This window comes from Arvicola amphibius, chromosome 8, assembly GCF_903992535.2.
Source record: "Arvicola amphibius chromosome 8, mArvAmp1.2, whole genome shotgun sequence".
Lineage (NCBI taxonomy): Eukaryota > Metazoa > Chordata > Mammalia > Rodentia > Cricetidae > Arvicola > Arvicola amphibius.
This window is the reverse complement of record NC_052054.1, coordinates 86970725-86987121: the sequence shown is the minus strand read 5'-3', so window position 1 is coordinate 86987121 and position 16397 is coordinate 86970725. Positions and strand designations below refer to the sequence as shown.

Sequence of the window (16397 nt, the reverse complement as noted above, 5' to 3'; positions counted from 1 at the left end):
TCCCCTCCCTCTACACATTTCCCTCCTGACTCTGCTGGCTCCAGTGGAACAAGGAGGGAGGAGTTTGATTGCTCACAACTCCAGGACTCTGGATATTGTGCGTGCACCTTAAGTCAAAGCCCATGAAAGTCAGGAAAATGTGAGCTCAGAGTCTAGCAGTTAGGCTGAGCTGCCTGGTGCCACAAGAATTTCATACAGCAAAGAAACAGCAGAGAAACCCAGGCCATTGTGGATGGGGTCCAGACTGGACATTGCCACCGTCCTGGGAGGTAAAACCAACTTTTCTAATTAGGAACATTTCAGTTGTTACTAACTACCCTCAAATTCCTATGGTGAAGCTCTAACCTCCATGACTATGTTTGGAGCTAGGATCTTTATGAGGTAATAAAGATAAAGGAGCCATTAGATGGGATGTTAGTTATATGAACCAGTATCATTATAAGAGGCACACTAGAGCTCCTCTCTTGAGGACAGACCATACGCACAGAAAGGTGGCTGTTGATCAGTCAGGAGGAAGCCTTAGCAGAAACTAATTTCGACAGCAGTCTGAGCCCTTTCTTGAGGTGCCAACTGTTCTTCCCATTGGCTTCTATGGCACTCTCCATGGGGCTCATGTTTCTTTAGACCATGGTTTGCATTCAACAGAGATGGCTGTCATGTGACTCTCTACACCCCAAATCTCATTTCTACCACAGTCCTATTCCTTGGAGACAGTCACAAGTGCCAGTACCATACCCCTCTCCATGAAGTTGTGGGGACTTGGATAGTCATGTTGCATGTAATACCAAGTGCAGTTTCCTCAGGACCAGTGTCTAGGAGGATGCTGTGGACCTTGGTCCCCTGGGGAGGTCAAGAAGACAAGAGCAGCACATCCCAGACAAGGCAAAGAGCAGAGACTCTATGGCAGGTGAGCATTACATTGTCTCCCTTGAGGAAGAATGTCCTTAGCTAGTCAATGGACACTTGAGTTGGGGCCGGCAGTAACATGATTCACTTGGCAAGTGGCACCAGCAGCTTTTCTGGGAAGCAACTGTGTTTATGCAACATAGCGCGCCCCTTACATCACAGAGGGTGGGGCTGAACAGGTCTGCTCTGAAGGTGCAGCACCTGCGCACTTTCAGCCACTAGAGCAGCAGTCACTCTACACACAAGAGTTCCTTGGTAGAGCGCTGGGTAAACAAGGAGCACACACACTCTGAGCGTTTCTCTCACCCGCTGTGGCTGTCCCCTGGGAAGAACATGACTCTGGAGCCAGCTCTTCTGGTTCAGATCTTAGCCTTTCTTTACCAGTCCATAAGACCTCGGACAATGATCATTTTCAGGCTGAGGGGTCATGTGTGCCCTGAACCTGGGTGGCAAGGACTGTGTGATAACATGGGGGTCAGGTGGGACAGGGCAGTGCCATGAGGAATGTCCAGATGATGTTGACAGAACCAGGGACTAGATAATCTCTGGGACTTGGGGGCACACTTTGGTTTCTGGGAGGGAGTAGGCTTTCTGTTTTTCTGTCATATAAAGACCATCAGGGTCTCTCAATTTCTTCCATCCAGTGCAGTCTGAATGGGAGGCACCAAGGAACTGACCACCAGCACCACTGCTGGCCTGGAGTGAGTGGCTGGATGTGCTGTCATCTACTATTGCCAGGGCAGTTTCTGAGCCGGCCAGCAGTCACATACCTCTTACAATCAAGGTGTCAATGACAAGGCCTCCTCAATACTAGCACAGAGTAGCTGGACCCCAGCCGTTTTTAATGCTGTTCCTGACCTATAGTTCCAGTGGCCATGTGCAGAAAGACCTCATCTGGTCTTACACAGTAGAAAGGTTACAAATATGGCAGCTAAAATGGAACTAAGATGTCCAAATATATCATTATTAACTGAACTCATTTAGCACAGAACGTTCCAGAAACACAGGAAAGTATGAAAGACAGAACCCAATGGCCGCTTTCTTCAAATCACCCAAGGTTAGTCCTGGTGTATTTTCTGCTAGTCTTTCCTCCCTGGAGAGACAAATCTCTACCCCCGACTTCCTCCTGTGTTGTTCAATGTTCTTCAGCCACTCTGCTTTTCCTGGAGTTGACTCGGGACCCAGCCAGAAAGGGCTTCATAAAAAAAGTGGGTATTTAAGGTATTTCCAGTTCTCAGCTGCCAGGGACATCTGTCGCAAGTGGCAAAGAGTTCACAGGTCAATTGTTCCTTTTACTTTGAACTTCTTGGCAGATCTCTCACTTGACCGAAGCTGGAAATTGCTTCCATAAATGTAGGAAGTAAAGCCATCAATTTCTATGGTGAACACACAATTTAGCTTGGGGATAACTGAATGGAAAAGAAGAAAGGAAAAAGGATGAGAAACAAGATAGTGTGTTCATGTTCATGTAGAGCATGATTCATGCACGTTTACATTTATATTGTATTAAAGTGGTCGGAGGCTGCTTGTTCATTTCCCAGTTGCCAAAACCCCAAATAATCACACAGAAACTATATTAATTGCAACACTGCTTGGCTAATAGCTTAAGCTTCTTACTAAATAACTCTTACATCTTAAATTAACCCATTTCTATTAATCTATTTATTCTATTATTGCCATGAGGCTCGTGATTTACTGGTAAGGTTCTGGCATCTGTCTCCTTCAGCAGCTACATGACATCTCTCTGACTCTGCCTTTTCTCCTCTATCTCTGCTTGGAATTCCTGCCTTGTTCTATTTTGCTCTGTCATAGGCCCAAGTAGCTTCTTTATTCATTAACCAATAAAAGGAACACATATACAGAATGACTTCCCACACCATTATTAAGGTGATGGCCACACCTTTATTGCCAGCACTTAGGAGACAAAGGCAGGCAGATCTGAGAGTTCAAGGCCAGCCTGGTCTACATCAAGCTAGCCAGGACTGCATATAAGACTGTCTTTAAAAAAGTCTACAGCAATGAGGAGACCAATGCCAGAAGTACCAAAAAAGACCTGGGCTATTTGCTTCACAGTCTAAATATAATTCACTGCCTAGTTTCCAGGTTTGGAGGTGATTAAATTAATTCCCAGAACTGAGAACTCCCATACCACCAAACCCAGTTTCCCATACAGTCTTGAACTGGTTCTTAGATTTGTGCAGAATGTAGTAGGGAAACTTCTACATTACTTCCTTGGACTTATAAAGTGAGCAGAAGAACATACAGGGAAATGGAAAAACAATGAAGCAGGGCTGTGGGGGTAGCTCAGGCGTAGAGCCCAGGATTAGCAGACAGAGGTCTTGGTCTTGATTTCCAGCATCAACAGAAATGATTACAAACCTCTCAACTGTTGTTTGAACTTTGGATTTGTGGGCAAGGTTGGGTACTGGGGTATTGGAAAATTCAAAAGTACTTGCTGGAGCAGCAATAACCATGCTATGATGTGGAATTTCTCCCTGTATGCTGTGATTACCATTAATGAATAAAAAAACTGCTTTGAACTTATAGCAGGCAGAACTTAGCTAGGTGGGGAAAACTAAACTGATTGCTGGGAGAAAGCAGGAATGAGTCAGAGAGAAGCCATGGAGCCTCAGCCAGAGACAAACTCTGGAAACTTTACCCAGTAAGCCACAGCCTTGTGGCAATACACAGATTAAGAGAAATGGGTTAAATTAATATGTAAGAATTAGCCAATAAGAAGCTAGAGTTAGTGGGCCAAACAGTGATTTAAATAATATAGTTTCTGTATGATTATTTCAGGCTAAGTGGCTGGGGATGAACAAGTACCTCTCTCCTCCCAACAGTGCTAAAACTCCAGAGTGTCTTCAGCAAGAGTGCAGTTTTCAGAACTCCAGTGGCAGGCTGTTTCGGTTCCTTCTGCCTGTCTTTTAGTTATTCACTTGAGAGGTGGGCACCTCAGCAAGTAGAACCTCAAATACATGAGTGCCAAAGACCCAGATAAGCAGTTCTTCTGTCCTGTTTATGGACAGGTTGCTGACGTTCATGATGTCTCTCGGTAGCCACAGTGGCAGGGGCCTCTCTCTGCAGTTCATAACATAGCAAGCACCTGCAGACTGTCTGACTCCATAGTCAAGTGGAACCTGAAAGCCTCAAGGAAAGGATAAGGATCTCTCTCTCTCTCTCTCTCTCTCTCTCTCTCTCTCTCTCTCTCTCCCCCCCCCCACTCTCCCTGCCTTGCCATCCATCCATCCATCCATCCATCCATCCATCCATCCATCCATCCATCCATCCATCCATCTATCTATCTATCTATCTATCTATCTATCTATCTATCTATCTATCTATCTATCTATCTATCTATCTATCTAATACCCTAGGGACACAACACACACCTTTCAGTAGGTCTTCTTTGGTGATGATCTTGAAAACATGCTTGGTCTCCTGCAAGAGGATTCCTGTGATCCCCACATAGGAGGGGCACTTGGATTTTGTCACTGCAAAGGAGAAAAGTAGATGAGGGTAAGGCCTGGGTAGTAGCAGTCACAGCTTGGCCTCAGGGACTAGGAGCCTGGCCCTTTTAAGCTGAGGAAGAGAAGGCCCAGAGGATAGTGGTTCTGTAGCTGGGCAATGACCAAGCCAGCAAGAGCCCAGGATTCCCAACTCTTTATCCTGGGCTTTGCAATCTCTGGGCTGTTCTCAGGTATCCTTTGGGTTTTATGCAGGGTTCTGGAGCCAAAAGGCCATACACAAAAAGAACTAAGTCCAGTCATGTTGCTTTGATTGAGCAAGTGCCATGGGCAGGACATCCATCATTCACTTTTGAGTCTCCTGAACTTTTCCTTGAATGCAGTCCTTCTACAGAGCTGCCCAGAAGTGACACAGGTGAGTCACCTCACTGGCAGGGCCCTGCCCTCCTCCATGTAATCAGCATTTGGAACCATGTGCTTAGTATACTAGGTGCCTGTATCCTGCTCCTGTGAGCTGAAGCTCTCATGGAGGACAGTGTATATACAGCACGGGCTATTCTATTTCTTGATACTGATTGATAATGGCTATGAGGAAAATAACAACAGCACAATGAAAGTGGAGGGGAAACCTTAGTGGTGGTAGACTCTCAGGAAGTGACATCAGGAAAGGGACCTGATTTACAGCAGGAGTCAATGCATGAACCTTCACAGCCCCCTTGTCGAGAGAAGGACCCAAGCAAAGGCATCAAGTGTGCAAGTCACACAGAGGACAGCCAAAGGACACCGTAGATTTCTACTCTGACTGGATGGGAAGCTGCTGGAGGCTTAGGACAGGCAAACGGCAGTCAGGAGTCAGATGTCCGATGACAGCCTTCATTCTGTGTATTTGATCTGGTGTGTATGTGGGAATGAAACAGTATGTGAGCTGGAGAGGGTGGGAGAAGCTTCCACAGCAGCTTGAGGAGTTAGAGGTAGGTCAGATTCAGGAACTAGGTGTGTAAACTGACCCGAGGTACAAGATTAGGAAAGAGGTAATGTGTATGTACTTCTAGGTCTCTAGCTGAACAAACTGGATATGGAGATGTGTCATAATCAGAGATCTGACCTCAGGGGAGACCAAGGGCTCTGTGTTAGGTACTTTGAGGCCCCTCCTGGCTGTCTAGGTAGCTGTTGGGTGCCATGGAGTGAATGAGTCTGGCAATCATGGGAAAGGTCTGCACTGGTGATGGCACCCTGGAAACATGAAGAGGGGGAATCTGTCCCCCAGAGTCTGCACTAGAGGCGAGGTGACAACAGCCTGAGCTGACGGCATGCAGACACCACATAGTGTGTGTTTAACAAGTCCCAGCATGGGTCAAGTCACAACCACCTTAGAGCCTCACTGCTTGTAACTTAGAGAAACCTCAGGATGCCAAGTGACAGATGCCAGGCTGAGTACTGCCACCAAACAACAGTCTCCAGATGACCACACGCTCTTACAGAAATTACCTGAAATAATAGCACCGTGAAGATCCGCCTTCAGGAGCTTGGCTTGAATCATCTGTGGCTGCCTAGGAGGTCAAGAGAGCCCACAAAGAAGAGCTGGTAACAAAGCAAATAGGATCACAAATGCCCACAGCCAGCTGGTTTCTCAGGCTGCATCTCCAGTGCATGCAAGACTTGGGATCTAATTCCATGGTAGGTGTCAGAAATAAAACTCACGTGTCTGGCTTGAGCCCGTTGCACAAGTCACGAATGTACTGCTTCCAGAGTTCATGCAGAGGGAGGAAGAGACTGTATCTGTCAGAATCAGAAACACGATCTTGGGATTTCCAGTATTTGGCAAACCAGAGCTGGGCTCAAGGCTGAGAGTAAGCACGAGGGAGCACCCGAGACTGCGTGGAAGCCCTAGCTGCCCTGACGACAATGTGACCAGGGCCAAGTACATTCCCCTCCTTGAACCTCAATTTCTTCCCTGGCAGAACATTTTCAGGGCTAAATTTCTGCTCTCGAGAAGGGAAGAGGGGCCCTTTGCCTCGATGCCCTTCCTCCTGGCCAGTTGTGGGCATGATGGAGGAGCCCCTGGCTCGGAGCAGGAGAGCATCTGAAGGTGGTGATGTAGCCTCAGCCATACAACCCAGGTGCTGTTCACACAATTTCCTTTTCCAAAGAGAAATGCACAAATGAATATCAGTCTTGTTTAACCCATTGTTACAAGAGGTGCAGGTTGCCAGGCAGGGCCTTGTGTAAGGTGGCAGGATCGTCTGGAAGGGAGGGTAAAGGACCAAGAGCTTTTCTCTGGGGTTATCATTTGTCTTGGTGCCCATTCATACAAAGCCAGGATCAGAGTCAAGAACGCCAGGCTCAAATCTGAAACAGGCACTTCTTGCAAGGACTCCAGGGAGGCAGCCCCAGTGCAAAGCGACACTCTCTTGCCTTCTGGGACTAGAAAGGCTGTGTGGCTATGTTATACAAAGCCTAAACATAGTGGCTGTAAACACAAACTCAGAACCATCTCGAGGGAGACATCCTTCCACAAAACAGTGACACATTCCTTTCAGAAACTTCTGAAATATGAGGGCAGAGCTTCTCCCTGGCAGCAACCTTAGAGTGGGTGATTCTGTCTAGTGATGTTAAAGGTACAGGAAAGCACATACTAAAGAATATCAGCCTGTTGCTATGGGCAACGGAGACACTAGTGAGGCTAGGAGAAGTTAAAGGATGAAAAGTCCTCAGTCTGACCAATGCCTGCCTTTTAGACGCCAAGCCAAGACATAAGAAAATTGGTAGCGGGACGCTGCCCCCTTGTGGCAGATGGCGGAGAAGCCCCTGAGACCAAAGGGGCGGAGCTGTCCAGGGAATCCCTGGAATCCCAGTCCAGAGCCCTACCAGGAAGACTAGGCAATGGTGAGTGGCAAGGCCATGGGAAAGACTGGCGTACCTCTGTTGCTCTGGGTTAATGTCAAAGAGCCTCATGTCTCTCCTCTGTTTGGAAGAGAGGCCTTTGGATTTCTTCCTCTGCTTTGGCTTCTGGCGAGTGAAATATTCCAAGACCACAGCCTTGCGCTGCAGATGGCTCTCACAGTCTTGCTGGCTCAAGTGTGGGATGGTGCGCTTCAGGAAGGCCCTCACAAAGGCCTCAGCCCGCTGGGTTCCCAGATCCTGCTCAGAGACATGGTGGTGTGGTTCACCGTTCTGCTCTCAGACACCAGGGCACTCATCCCATTCTTTAGAGCAAGCATCTTTGCTGATCTAGGCTCACACATCTCCTGTCTGCCAAGGGTTTCCTACACACAACTGCCAAGATTTAAAAGTCACACTCATATGCTAACTGTGACACTGCCCCACACTGCAGCCAGGTCAAATGCTGACCAGTATTGCTTCCTTGAGGTTACTCTATTGAGCATTCAAAATCCTTTGTAATGCAAGCCTTCTCTAATCCTTGTGGGGAAGAAAGCTTGAGAAATGGACTACACAGGTTATTTAATAAGTCATGACCACAAGACTAGCTTGAAGTGGAAGAGAGCTGGGGTTGTTAGGGAAATGAGCCATTTCAATATTAAGGGAAACTGCCTGGGGGTTCCAGGTAGGTCAAGGAGGAGGAATTCTGACAGTGAGCAGCACAGTCATCTTCCCTTGCTTTCAGCCTTGTGGACTCCATGTGGCTGTTCTTGGAGAGGTCTGCTCCAGCCCCACTTTGAGGCAGAAAGTGTGAAGGGCATCTAGGGCACACACACTCCATATGTCACAGGACATATATCAAGTTACATGGACTCCTGGGGAAGGTAGGGCGAGACTGTTTCACAGCCGCATCAGTCCTGAAACACGCTAGTTTCCCACCTCTCAGGCTGGGGCAGCAACAGTCTACTGTACACTGGCTGGCAGGTACCTCACTCGGCCTTCATCTGCTGCAGATATGGGCAGTGCTCTTTCCTGAGCATCTACCTCTTGTCTGGGCCATTTGCTGGGTTCTTTTTGCATCAACCAGACAGTAAAAACAAGTCTGAGGCTAATTGCCAGCTTTAGGTTAACATATCAATAGTAAATGATACCCTCTTCGTGCTAATGCAGGGGGGTCAAAAGACAGAATACATAATCTTTGAGGTAGTTCAAGTCAGGGATGGCTAAACAATTCATCATCAATAGCAGGAGAATTTGGTTCTTTTAAATACATACATGGTCTCTCTTTCATGGGGAAATACAATTAAAGGTTAACTGGCCTTTTAACATCTTGATTTAAAGGATATCCCCCCCCCCCAATCTTTGAGACAGGATTTCTCTGTGTAGCTCTGGCTGTCCTTGAATTCAGAGAGCTGCCTGACTCTGCCTCCAAGTGCTGGGATTAAAGATGTGCCCCACACAACCTGGCAGGATACGCTCTTTATGAGCCACAGGTGAAGCTTCTGTCCAATTGACAAAGCCTGTGAGCAACCAGAGAGAATCTGTAACATCCACTTATGAAATGGGTTGAGCACTGATCGGGCACAGAAGCAAGATCAAGACAGGTTTTCGGTAGGCACAGGCTGTCTGTCATTCCCTACAGAGTGGGAGATGACATGAAATTAAGGAGTCCAAGTGCCTCAGCTGATTCTGGTACCCTAAGAAAGGAGCCTGGAACATGAAGACACCAACCAAAAAGACCTTGATTTGGCCTAAAATACGACCTGTGCAGATGAGTAATCCATGGGAAAGAACGGCTAGATCAGTCTAAGAAGACATTGAGCCTGCTCTGCTGTCGAGTCTACTGCTCCAGCCCCCCTTTGAATGACTGTACCTGCACATCGTGCTCTCTGGCTTCTTTGTGAGAAAATGCATGGTAAATCACAGCTGGGGGACAAACACAAAAACAGACGATTACTTCTGTTAGGAACGAGTATAACACCCAAGGCTTTTCTAACTATGGCAATAACTACACTTATTTAGAGAAGGAATATTGGGTTAGTATGAAAAGGCAAAGCTTTCTTGGATGATCCTCCTGTTTTACTCTGCATTGTTGGAGGGTTCAACTCAGTGGTGTTTAATGCATGCCAGGCAAGTGCTTCACCTTGGATCCATGTCCTGGCCCTACTGAATGCTGCTTAATTACATATTACTTAAAGAAAAGGTCTCACTTTGTATCCTACAGTGACTTAGAATTTGCTATATAGCTCACAGTGGCCTTAAACCTCCAAAACTCCTGTCTCAGGCTCCCAATGCTAGTTGCTGGGATTATAGACATGAACCACTACAACTGTCTTAGACACTGCTTCCTCTTTCCTCTGGCCGGATTTGTCCTAGAAATTTCCAGGATGAGGTTTAAAAAGAACACTTCTGAAAGTTTAATGTGTTTAAGAGTCACTGGTATTTTATTAAAGCATAGGTTTAGTTCCAACTCCAGATTCTGCCTGTCCAAAAGAAGTCCTCACTGGAGCACTCTAGAGTTGTTCTCACTTAAAATACAGGTTATAGTTACACATGGGCAGTGCTCACTAGTGAAGTGATGTGGGAGAGTCTTCTGTTTGTGCTGATTTCATTGGTTAATAAAGAAACTGCCTTGGCCCATTTGATAGGCCAGCCCTAAGGTTGGTGTAGACAGAATAGAATGCTGGGAAAAAGGGAAGTGAGGCAGATGCCTCGGGCAATCGCCCTGCCTCTCCTCTCTGAGTCAGATGCCATGAAGCCAGCCACTAGGTCAGATGTGCTGAATCTTTCCCAGTAAGACACCACTCGTGGTGTTACACAGATTATTAGATATGGGTTAGTCAAGATGTGAGTAAGAGGCTGAAACTAATGGGCCAGGCAGCGTTTAAATGAATACAGTTTGTGTGTTGTTATTTCGGGTTTTAAGCTAGGCGTGCGGGAGCCAGGGCGGGACGAAATGCAGCCCACGGCTCCTCACTACAGTGAAGACTCTAAAGGTGAGGTGACATTGATGGCTAGGGTGTGTGGTTGGCTGAAACACTACATTTTGCTGACTACAAGAAGTTCGAAACAGATTTTTCACAGTTCAGAATCTATAAAATTGAATGTATCCTGACAAGATAAAAATACAACAGTCTTTCTTCAAATCTAAATATGTCCAGCATGATGCCGAAATCCCTTTAACTATCCATGCTCCTGTTTCTTATTTGTTTGGAGAAAACCATCATGGTGACACTGGGGGACAGAGTATAGGAGTAAATGGGTAAGAAAGAGCAAATGACCAGAAAATGTAGCTTACACGACACCCTATACATTTATCTCTAAGGTGAGTGTAGTGACACACATGGTTAGTCCTGTTACTTCAGAGGGAGAGGCCAGCCTAGTTTACACTGTGAGTTCCAGTACATAGCTGGCCTTATCCCAACAGCAACAATACAAACAAAGAAACAAAAACCCATCTCTGCTCTCTTGGGCTTCCCTGAGAAAATGTTTGACCAAGTAAACAAACCAAGGTAGTTACCAGTTTTACATGTAGAATCTGGTTCTCCCTTGAACTGCAGATTGAGTTTGTTTACTGAGAAAAATGTGCAGGGCCTGGGACCCTAGGAATAACTTTGCTTTACCTACCTCAGATGCCTAGCATCAGATTGAAAGTCTTTCTGCATCAGTACACATGTAACAGCTCTGGTACACTCATTGCTTGTCAAGCAGTTGATTTAAAAGGACACATGTGTGTGTTGACATTTACTTTAGTCTCATTAGTTCTCCTAAGCAATTTTAAATTAGTTATTCTTAACTATGCCCATAATATTTTTTAAAATTTATTTATTTATTTTTAAAAAACCATCTCTTCACATTTTACATACCAATCTCAGCTCATACTCCCTCCCCTCCTCCCATTCACTTCACCTTCTCCCCCACCCTACTCCCATCCACTCTTCAGAGAGGGAAAGACTTCCCATGGGAAGTCAAAGTCTAGCAAGACCAAGGCCCTCCCCAATACATCTAGACTGAGCAAGGCATCCTTCCAAAGAGAATGGGTTCCAAGAAATCAGTACAAGCAGTAGGGATAAATCCTGGTCTCACTGCAGTGGCCCCAGTCTGCCCCAGCCATACAACTGTCACTGTAAACTAGAGGGCCTAGTTTGGTCCTGTGCTGGTTCCCTCTCTGTCAGGCCAGAGTTGGTGAGCTCCCATTAGCTCAGGTAAGCTGTTTTAGTGGTATCCCCACCATGGTCTTGACCCCTTTGCTCATATTATAGCTTCTCCCTCTCTTCGACTGTACATTGGGAACTCAGCCCACTGCTTCACTGTGGATCTCAGCATCTACTTCCATCAGTTGCTGGATGAAGGTTCTATGATGACATTTAAGACAGTCATCAATCTGACTACATGGCAAGGCCAGTTCAGGCATCCTCTCTTCTATTGCTTAGGGTCTTAGCTGGGACCATCCTTGTGGATTCCTGGGAATTTCTCTATGCACATAATACTGAAGTCGAGATATGCCAAGGCACACGATCTCTGATAAAAGGACATGGCAGGAGTGTGAGTCATCTTGATCGTATCCACTCTCCCCTCTAATAGTGCTCCAGTGCTTGCTTCCCCTTCCTGACACATCTGTGTTCTGATCAAATACCTACGCCTTAGGTTTGAGATACTGCGCCTAGAAGTTTTTTTTTACAGGACGAAGCGTGAAAAGCCAGGCTGCAGAGGGGAGCAGGCACTTGGCCACTGTTATCAGGGCAGGTAGTGCCTAGTTCTGGCCAAGGCCTTGGCTCCACCTCTTCTAGTTTCCTTAGGTGAACACACACTCGATCCTGACATCTGTTCCTAGCTTAGAGACAGAGTCGGGCCGATTCACACTCTGGGCCTCGATTTCTTTTGTGTGCTGAGTCAACTCCCTGGGTATTGTCCTGGGACTCTTTGCGACAGGTATCCCTGATTCATCTTCCAGTCCCGACCCTCTATACTGTGATCCGTGCTGTCTCTCATCCCGCTTACCCTTCATCTTCGGAACACTTCCGGAGCGCTCTGATGACGTCTCCTTCAGGCCTCACTCTTCTTTCTCTTTCTTCGTTTTGTTCTGCAGTTTTCAGTCACCAGGACTCTATCTTGTCTAACTTTCCGCTAGAAAAATCCGTTGTGCCCAAGAAACAACGTAGGCACAGTACACAAACAGACTTGCTCCAGCGGGCAACAGTGGTCTGTGACCAGATTTCGGAGATGGCGCCTTGCGTGACGTCATCGACGCGCGTCGGCGTCTGGCGGTACTGGCGCCTTAGGTTTAGCTCCGAGGCCTAGGGAGGGGCGAGCTAACCGCCCTTTCTGTGCCGGGTGGAGTCTGTTTTTTGTGCCTTCTCTCGTTTGAGTCTCTCACCGGTTGGAAGAGTCGGGTCACGGGTCAGAATTAATGACGTGTAGCGAGGCAAGCTGTCACGGAAGAGACGCAAGGGAGATTGGGGCCAGGGAGGGCGGAAGTGGGTCTGAAATAGTGGAGGTAATGGCTGTAGTGAGGTCTTAGGATTCTTTCAGCGTGTTTGAGACAGGGTTTCTCTGTGTTACAGCCCGGGCCGCCCTGGAACTCACCGTAGACCAGGTGCCCTAAGACTTAGACATCCGCCTGCCTCTGCCCCCGAGTGCTGGGATTAGAGGCTTGAACCACCTCCGCCCCGATTGACTGTCGGTCTGTCGGTCGGTCTCTCCCTCCCCCCCCCATTATGGCGTGAACCACCGCCAACTGTTTGTTTGTTTGTTTAGCAAGGAGCTCTTGTGACGCTGGCTGGTCTAGAATTCCCTCACAGATACTACTCCCATCTTGTAACGGTGTCCGGGAATTTCCTTCTGTCTCAGCTACTAAGTACTAAGTTTTGTGATCCCGTTTAAGGGTCTCTTTTCTATGAGTAAAGAAGGAGAGTAGCTTTATCTGTTTTGCTCTCAGAACGCGTGCTTTTTGAAAATAATTTTCCCCTGTGAAGACAAAAGTCTCCCTGTGGAGCCCAGACACTTACTATGTAGCCCAGACTGAGGATGGAAGTGTCATAGTCCTGTCTCAGCTCCTGGAGCATTAGAATTTCCCTGCCTCTCTGACTGCCTCTAACCCAGACAGCGTTCTTGAGACTGGTAGCATTAATTTCTGTCGGTATGATAAAAGACAAAAGTAATTCTCATGGCTAGAGATCTGGGACACGGAGGTCCAGCCCAGCCTTCTCAGGTTGCCTAGTTCTGTCCAGACTCTGCCCTTAACTTCTCTTGAGTGCTGTCTCTAACTTGGATGATGGGTGAGAGAAATCAGAGTTATTGTCCCTGTACTCTCTTTAGTCAGTGATTTTTTAATACTGAGTACTATGCAACCTCCTTTTAAAGAAGGAAAAAGAATTCTCAGAGAAACTTGGGCAAGCATCACCACATCGTTCTTTAAGAAGCATAGGCTTTGTATCTCTTTGGGTGATAATTGTGTGCCTTTTTGATCTTAAGCAGTATAGGACATGCTAACACACATATGGTTTAGAGCTTGAGGCCAGCCTGACAGCAACAGGATGGACACTAAATGTGTGGCATTGACAAAGGCCTGCGACGAGTTTAGCATCTATAAGACTGTGTAGAGAAAGTGCCCTTGGGGACTCAACATGTGAACTCAATATTGTATCACTTGATTTCTTTTTGTGACTGGGTCTTTGTAGGCCTGACTGTCCTGGAACTGGCTATGTAGATCAAACTGGCCACAAACTACCTGCTTCAGTCCCAAGAGTGCTGGGATTAAAACATTTAAAAATATTACTTGACAAAAATTGTATATATTTATGACATTTAAAATGAGACTTTCAAATTTATATATTGTGAAGAATAGCTAAATCAGTCTAATTAACCCAATGCCCTCATATAATTGTTTTTGTGGTGAGGCATTTAAAATTGTAGTGATGTTTTTCAAGCAAATGACGTTGCTATAGTTATTATGACATAATTAGACTATTATATGTGAACTTTTGGTTTTCTTTTCTTTAAAAAGTTAATTAATTAATTATTGATTCTTAGGATCAACCCAGGACTAATTTATGCTGTGTACCACTAAACTATTCCTCCTCACAGTTATGAGCTTAGAGAAGCACAATACAACAGCGGACTGGGTGTGTAGCTCAGTGGTAGAACACTTGCTTTGTACAATGAGGCCCTGAGTTTGATTCCCACAGCTTCAGGGGTGAGGTTGGGTTAGATAAGAAAAACAGCAGTCATTTTGTGGGTTGTAGATGACTTCTGTGGACATAGTGACAGAGGCAAAGGCCAGTCTCTTTCAGGCTTTTAGGAGTTTCTATTTTTAAAGGAACTATTTTTATTTTGTGAGTGGTTTTGCTTTTTGGTTTTCCAAGACAGTTTCTCTGTGTAACAGCCCTAGCTGTCCTGTAACTCACATTGTAGACCAGGCTGGTCTGGAACTCACAGAGATCATCCTGCCTGCCTCTCAAGTGCTGGGATTAAAGGCATGTACTACCATGTCTGGTTCTATTTTATAGTCTTTTGTCTTTATGTAGCTATGTGCACTGTGGTTGTGCAGTGCCTGTAGAGGCCAGAAGAGGGAGCCAGATTCTCTGGAGGTGGACTTAACACAGACGGTTGTAACCCTTTGTGGGGTCCATGTGCATTGACCCCTGAGCCTTGGGGAGAACAGCAGGTGCTCTTAGCTGCTGAGCCCTCTCTCTAGCCCAGTTATTAGAAACCACTTAATGAACTCTTCTAAGATAGCCAGCATAGCTTTGGGTGTCTGCCAATATTCCCTGTGATCCTCAGATTACAGTAGGGTGGTGAGTTTCCCAGAGCAACAGTGACCACAGTTGTCTGCGTACTAAATATTTGCTCTTTAAGAAGGAGATGCCCTCACTTTATCATCTTCAGAAAACAGTGCATGACAAGAGATATCTATTAGAATTCTTGTGATTATTTTTTATGACAGCAAAGTTTCAGAACAATATTTGACAGTGATGGGCTGAACAAATGAAATATATGCTGATTTATTTGGTAAATTAATTTACCACGTGGGTGATAGAGTACACATCTATAATCCTAGCACACAGAAGGCTGGGCCAGGAGGGTAAAGAGTTTGAGACCCTCTTAGCATACATAGTAGGACCCTGTTTGAAAAAGCAAACAAATGAAAGGCTTCAAAAATTCTGATTCCTAGGCATCGCTTAGGAGAGTTGCCTAGCAGATGAGTACCTAGAATCTGTTTTTAAAAAGGATTTTAAAAATTTGCCAGAGAAACCCTGTCTCGAAAACAAGTTTGCATGTTTGTGTGTGTGTGGTGTACATGCGTGTGTGTGTGTGTGTATACACACATGTGCACATGTGTGCTCACTGTACCTGTGCCAGTAGTCACAGAGGCTAGAAGAGAGTTCCACTAGATCTGGAGTTACAAGTGGTCTGGAGCCACCTGCTCTGGGTGCTGGGACCTCTGGGTGAGCAGCAAGGTATCTTAACCCCTGAGCCGTCTCGCAGCCCAGAATCTGTGTTTTTAGAGGATGTTCTCAGGTGAGATGTTCTTAAAGAACAGTTGAAGTAGGGTCACCTTACAGGTTAGATAGTCACAATGTTTATGATGGTTATGGAAAAATGGTGAATGACACCAAATCTACGTAGAAAAATTATACAAATACACTGAAAGATTTCATAATGGGTAAGGAAATGTTTTTGCTTATTTTAAAAAAATTCATCTTATAGAAGTGACACCTTAATTTTTCCCCTTTATAGCAATGAGCAGTAACCTTTGCATCATGGATATGCACATATTTCCCACAAGCGAATCAGTGAATATTGTGAGAAGTTGCGGTCAGTGACGTGACGGTGACTCCACCCACCGCCAACAACTTAGTGTGGAAAACTTGAAGTAGGATTGGTGAGATGGCTCAGCAGGTAAAGTGTTTACTGTCTAAATCTGACCATTGAATTCCATCAATAAATTCCACCAGGAGAGAAAAGAACTGACTCCAGAGAGTGACCTCTGACCTCCACACATGCCATGACACACGTGTACCAACACTTACACTCACTCACTCCAGGCAGTAAACGTTTCTATAGCTAGCATTTTGCTGCACTTGCGCAGACTATTTTGCTTGCTGCCCTAAGACCTTCAGCGTACCATATTGAAGACTGAAG

General features: G+C 46.0%; 1 protein-coding gene across 2 annotated transcripts; it reads right to left on the bottom strand.

The window, feature by feature from the left end:
- Positions 1 to 1714: 1714 nt before the first annotated feature.
- On the bottom strand, positions 1715 to 12449 carry LOC119821282 (ribonuclease P protein subunit p29). Of its 2 annotated transcripts, XM_038340230.2 has the most exons (8): positions 12255 to 12449; positions 12215 to 12217; positions 9127 to 9179; positions 7294 to 7514; positions 6075 to 6152; positions 5862 to 5923; positions 4299 to 4400; positions 1715 to 2315 (listed from the first exon to the last, which is right to left on the bottom strand). In XM_038340230.2, exons 1-8 carry the CDS (start codon positions 12259 to 12261, stop codon positions 2179 to 2181), a joined length of 663 nt encoding a protein of 220 aa, XP_038196158.1. In that variant the 5' UTR covers positions 12262 to 12449; the 3' UTR covers positions 1715 to 2178. The 2 variants fall into 2 exon arrangements, with proteins under 2 accessions (XP_038196158.1, XP_038196159.1); XM_038340231.2 differs by lacking the exon at positions 12215 to 12217.
- Between the last annotated feature and the right edge of the window lie 3948 nt (positions 12450 to 16397).

Bases quoted from the DNA above. Each gene is read 5' to 3' on its own strand.
- LOC119821282 (XM_038340230.2), bottom strand. The intron at 6,153-7,293 runs GTACGCCAGTCT...TGATTCTGACAG, and splicing joins ATTAACCCAGAGCAACAGAG to ATACAGTCTCTTCCTCCCTC. The intron at 5,924-6,074 runs GTGAGTTTTATT...TTGACCTCCTAG, and splicing joins AACGGGCTCAAGCCAGACAC to GCAGCCACAGATGATTCAAG.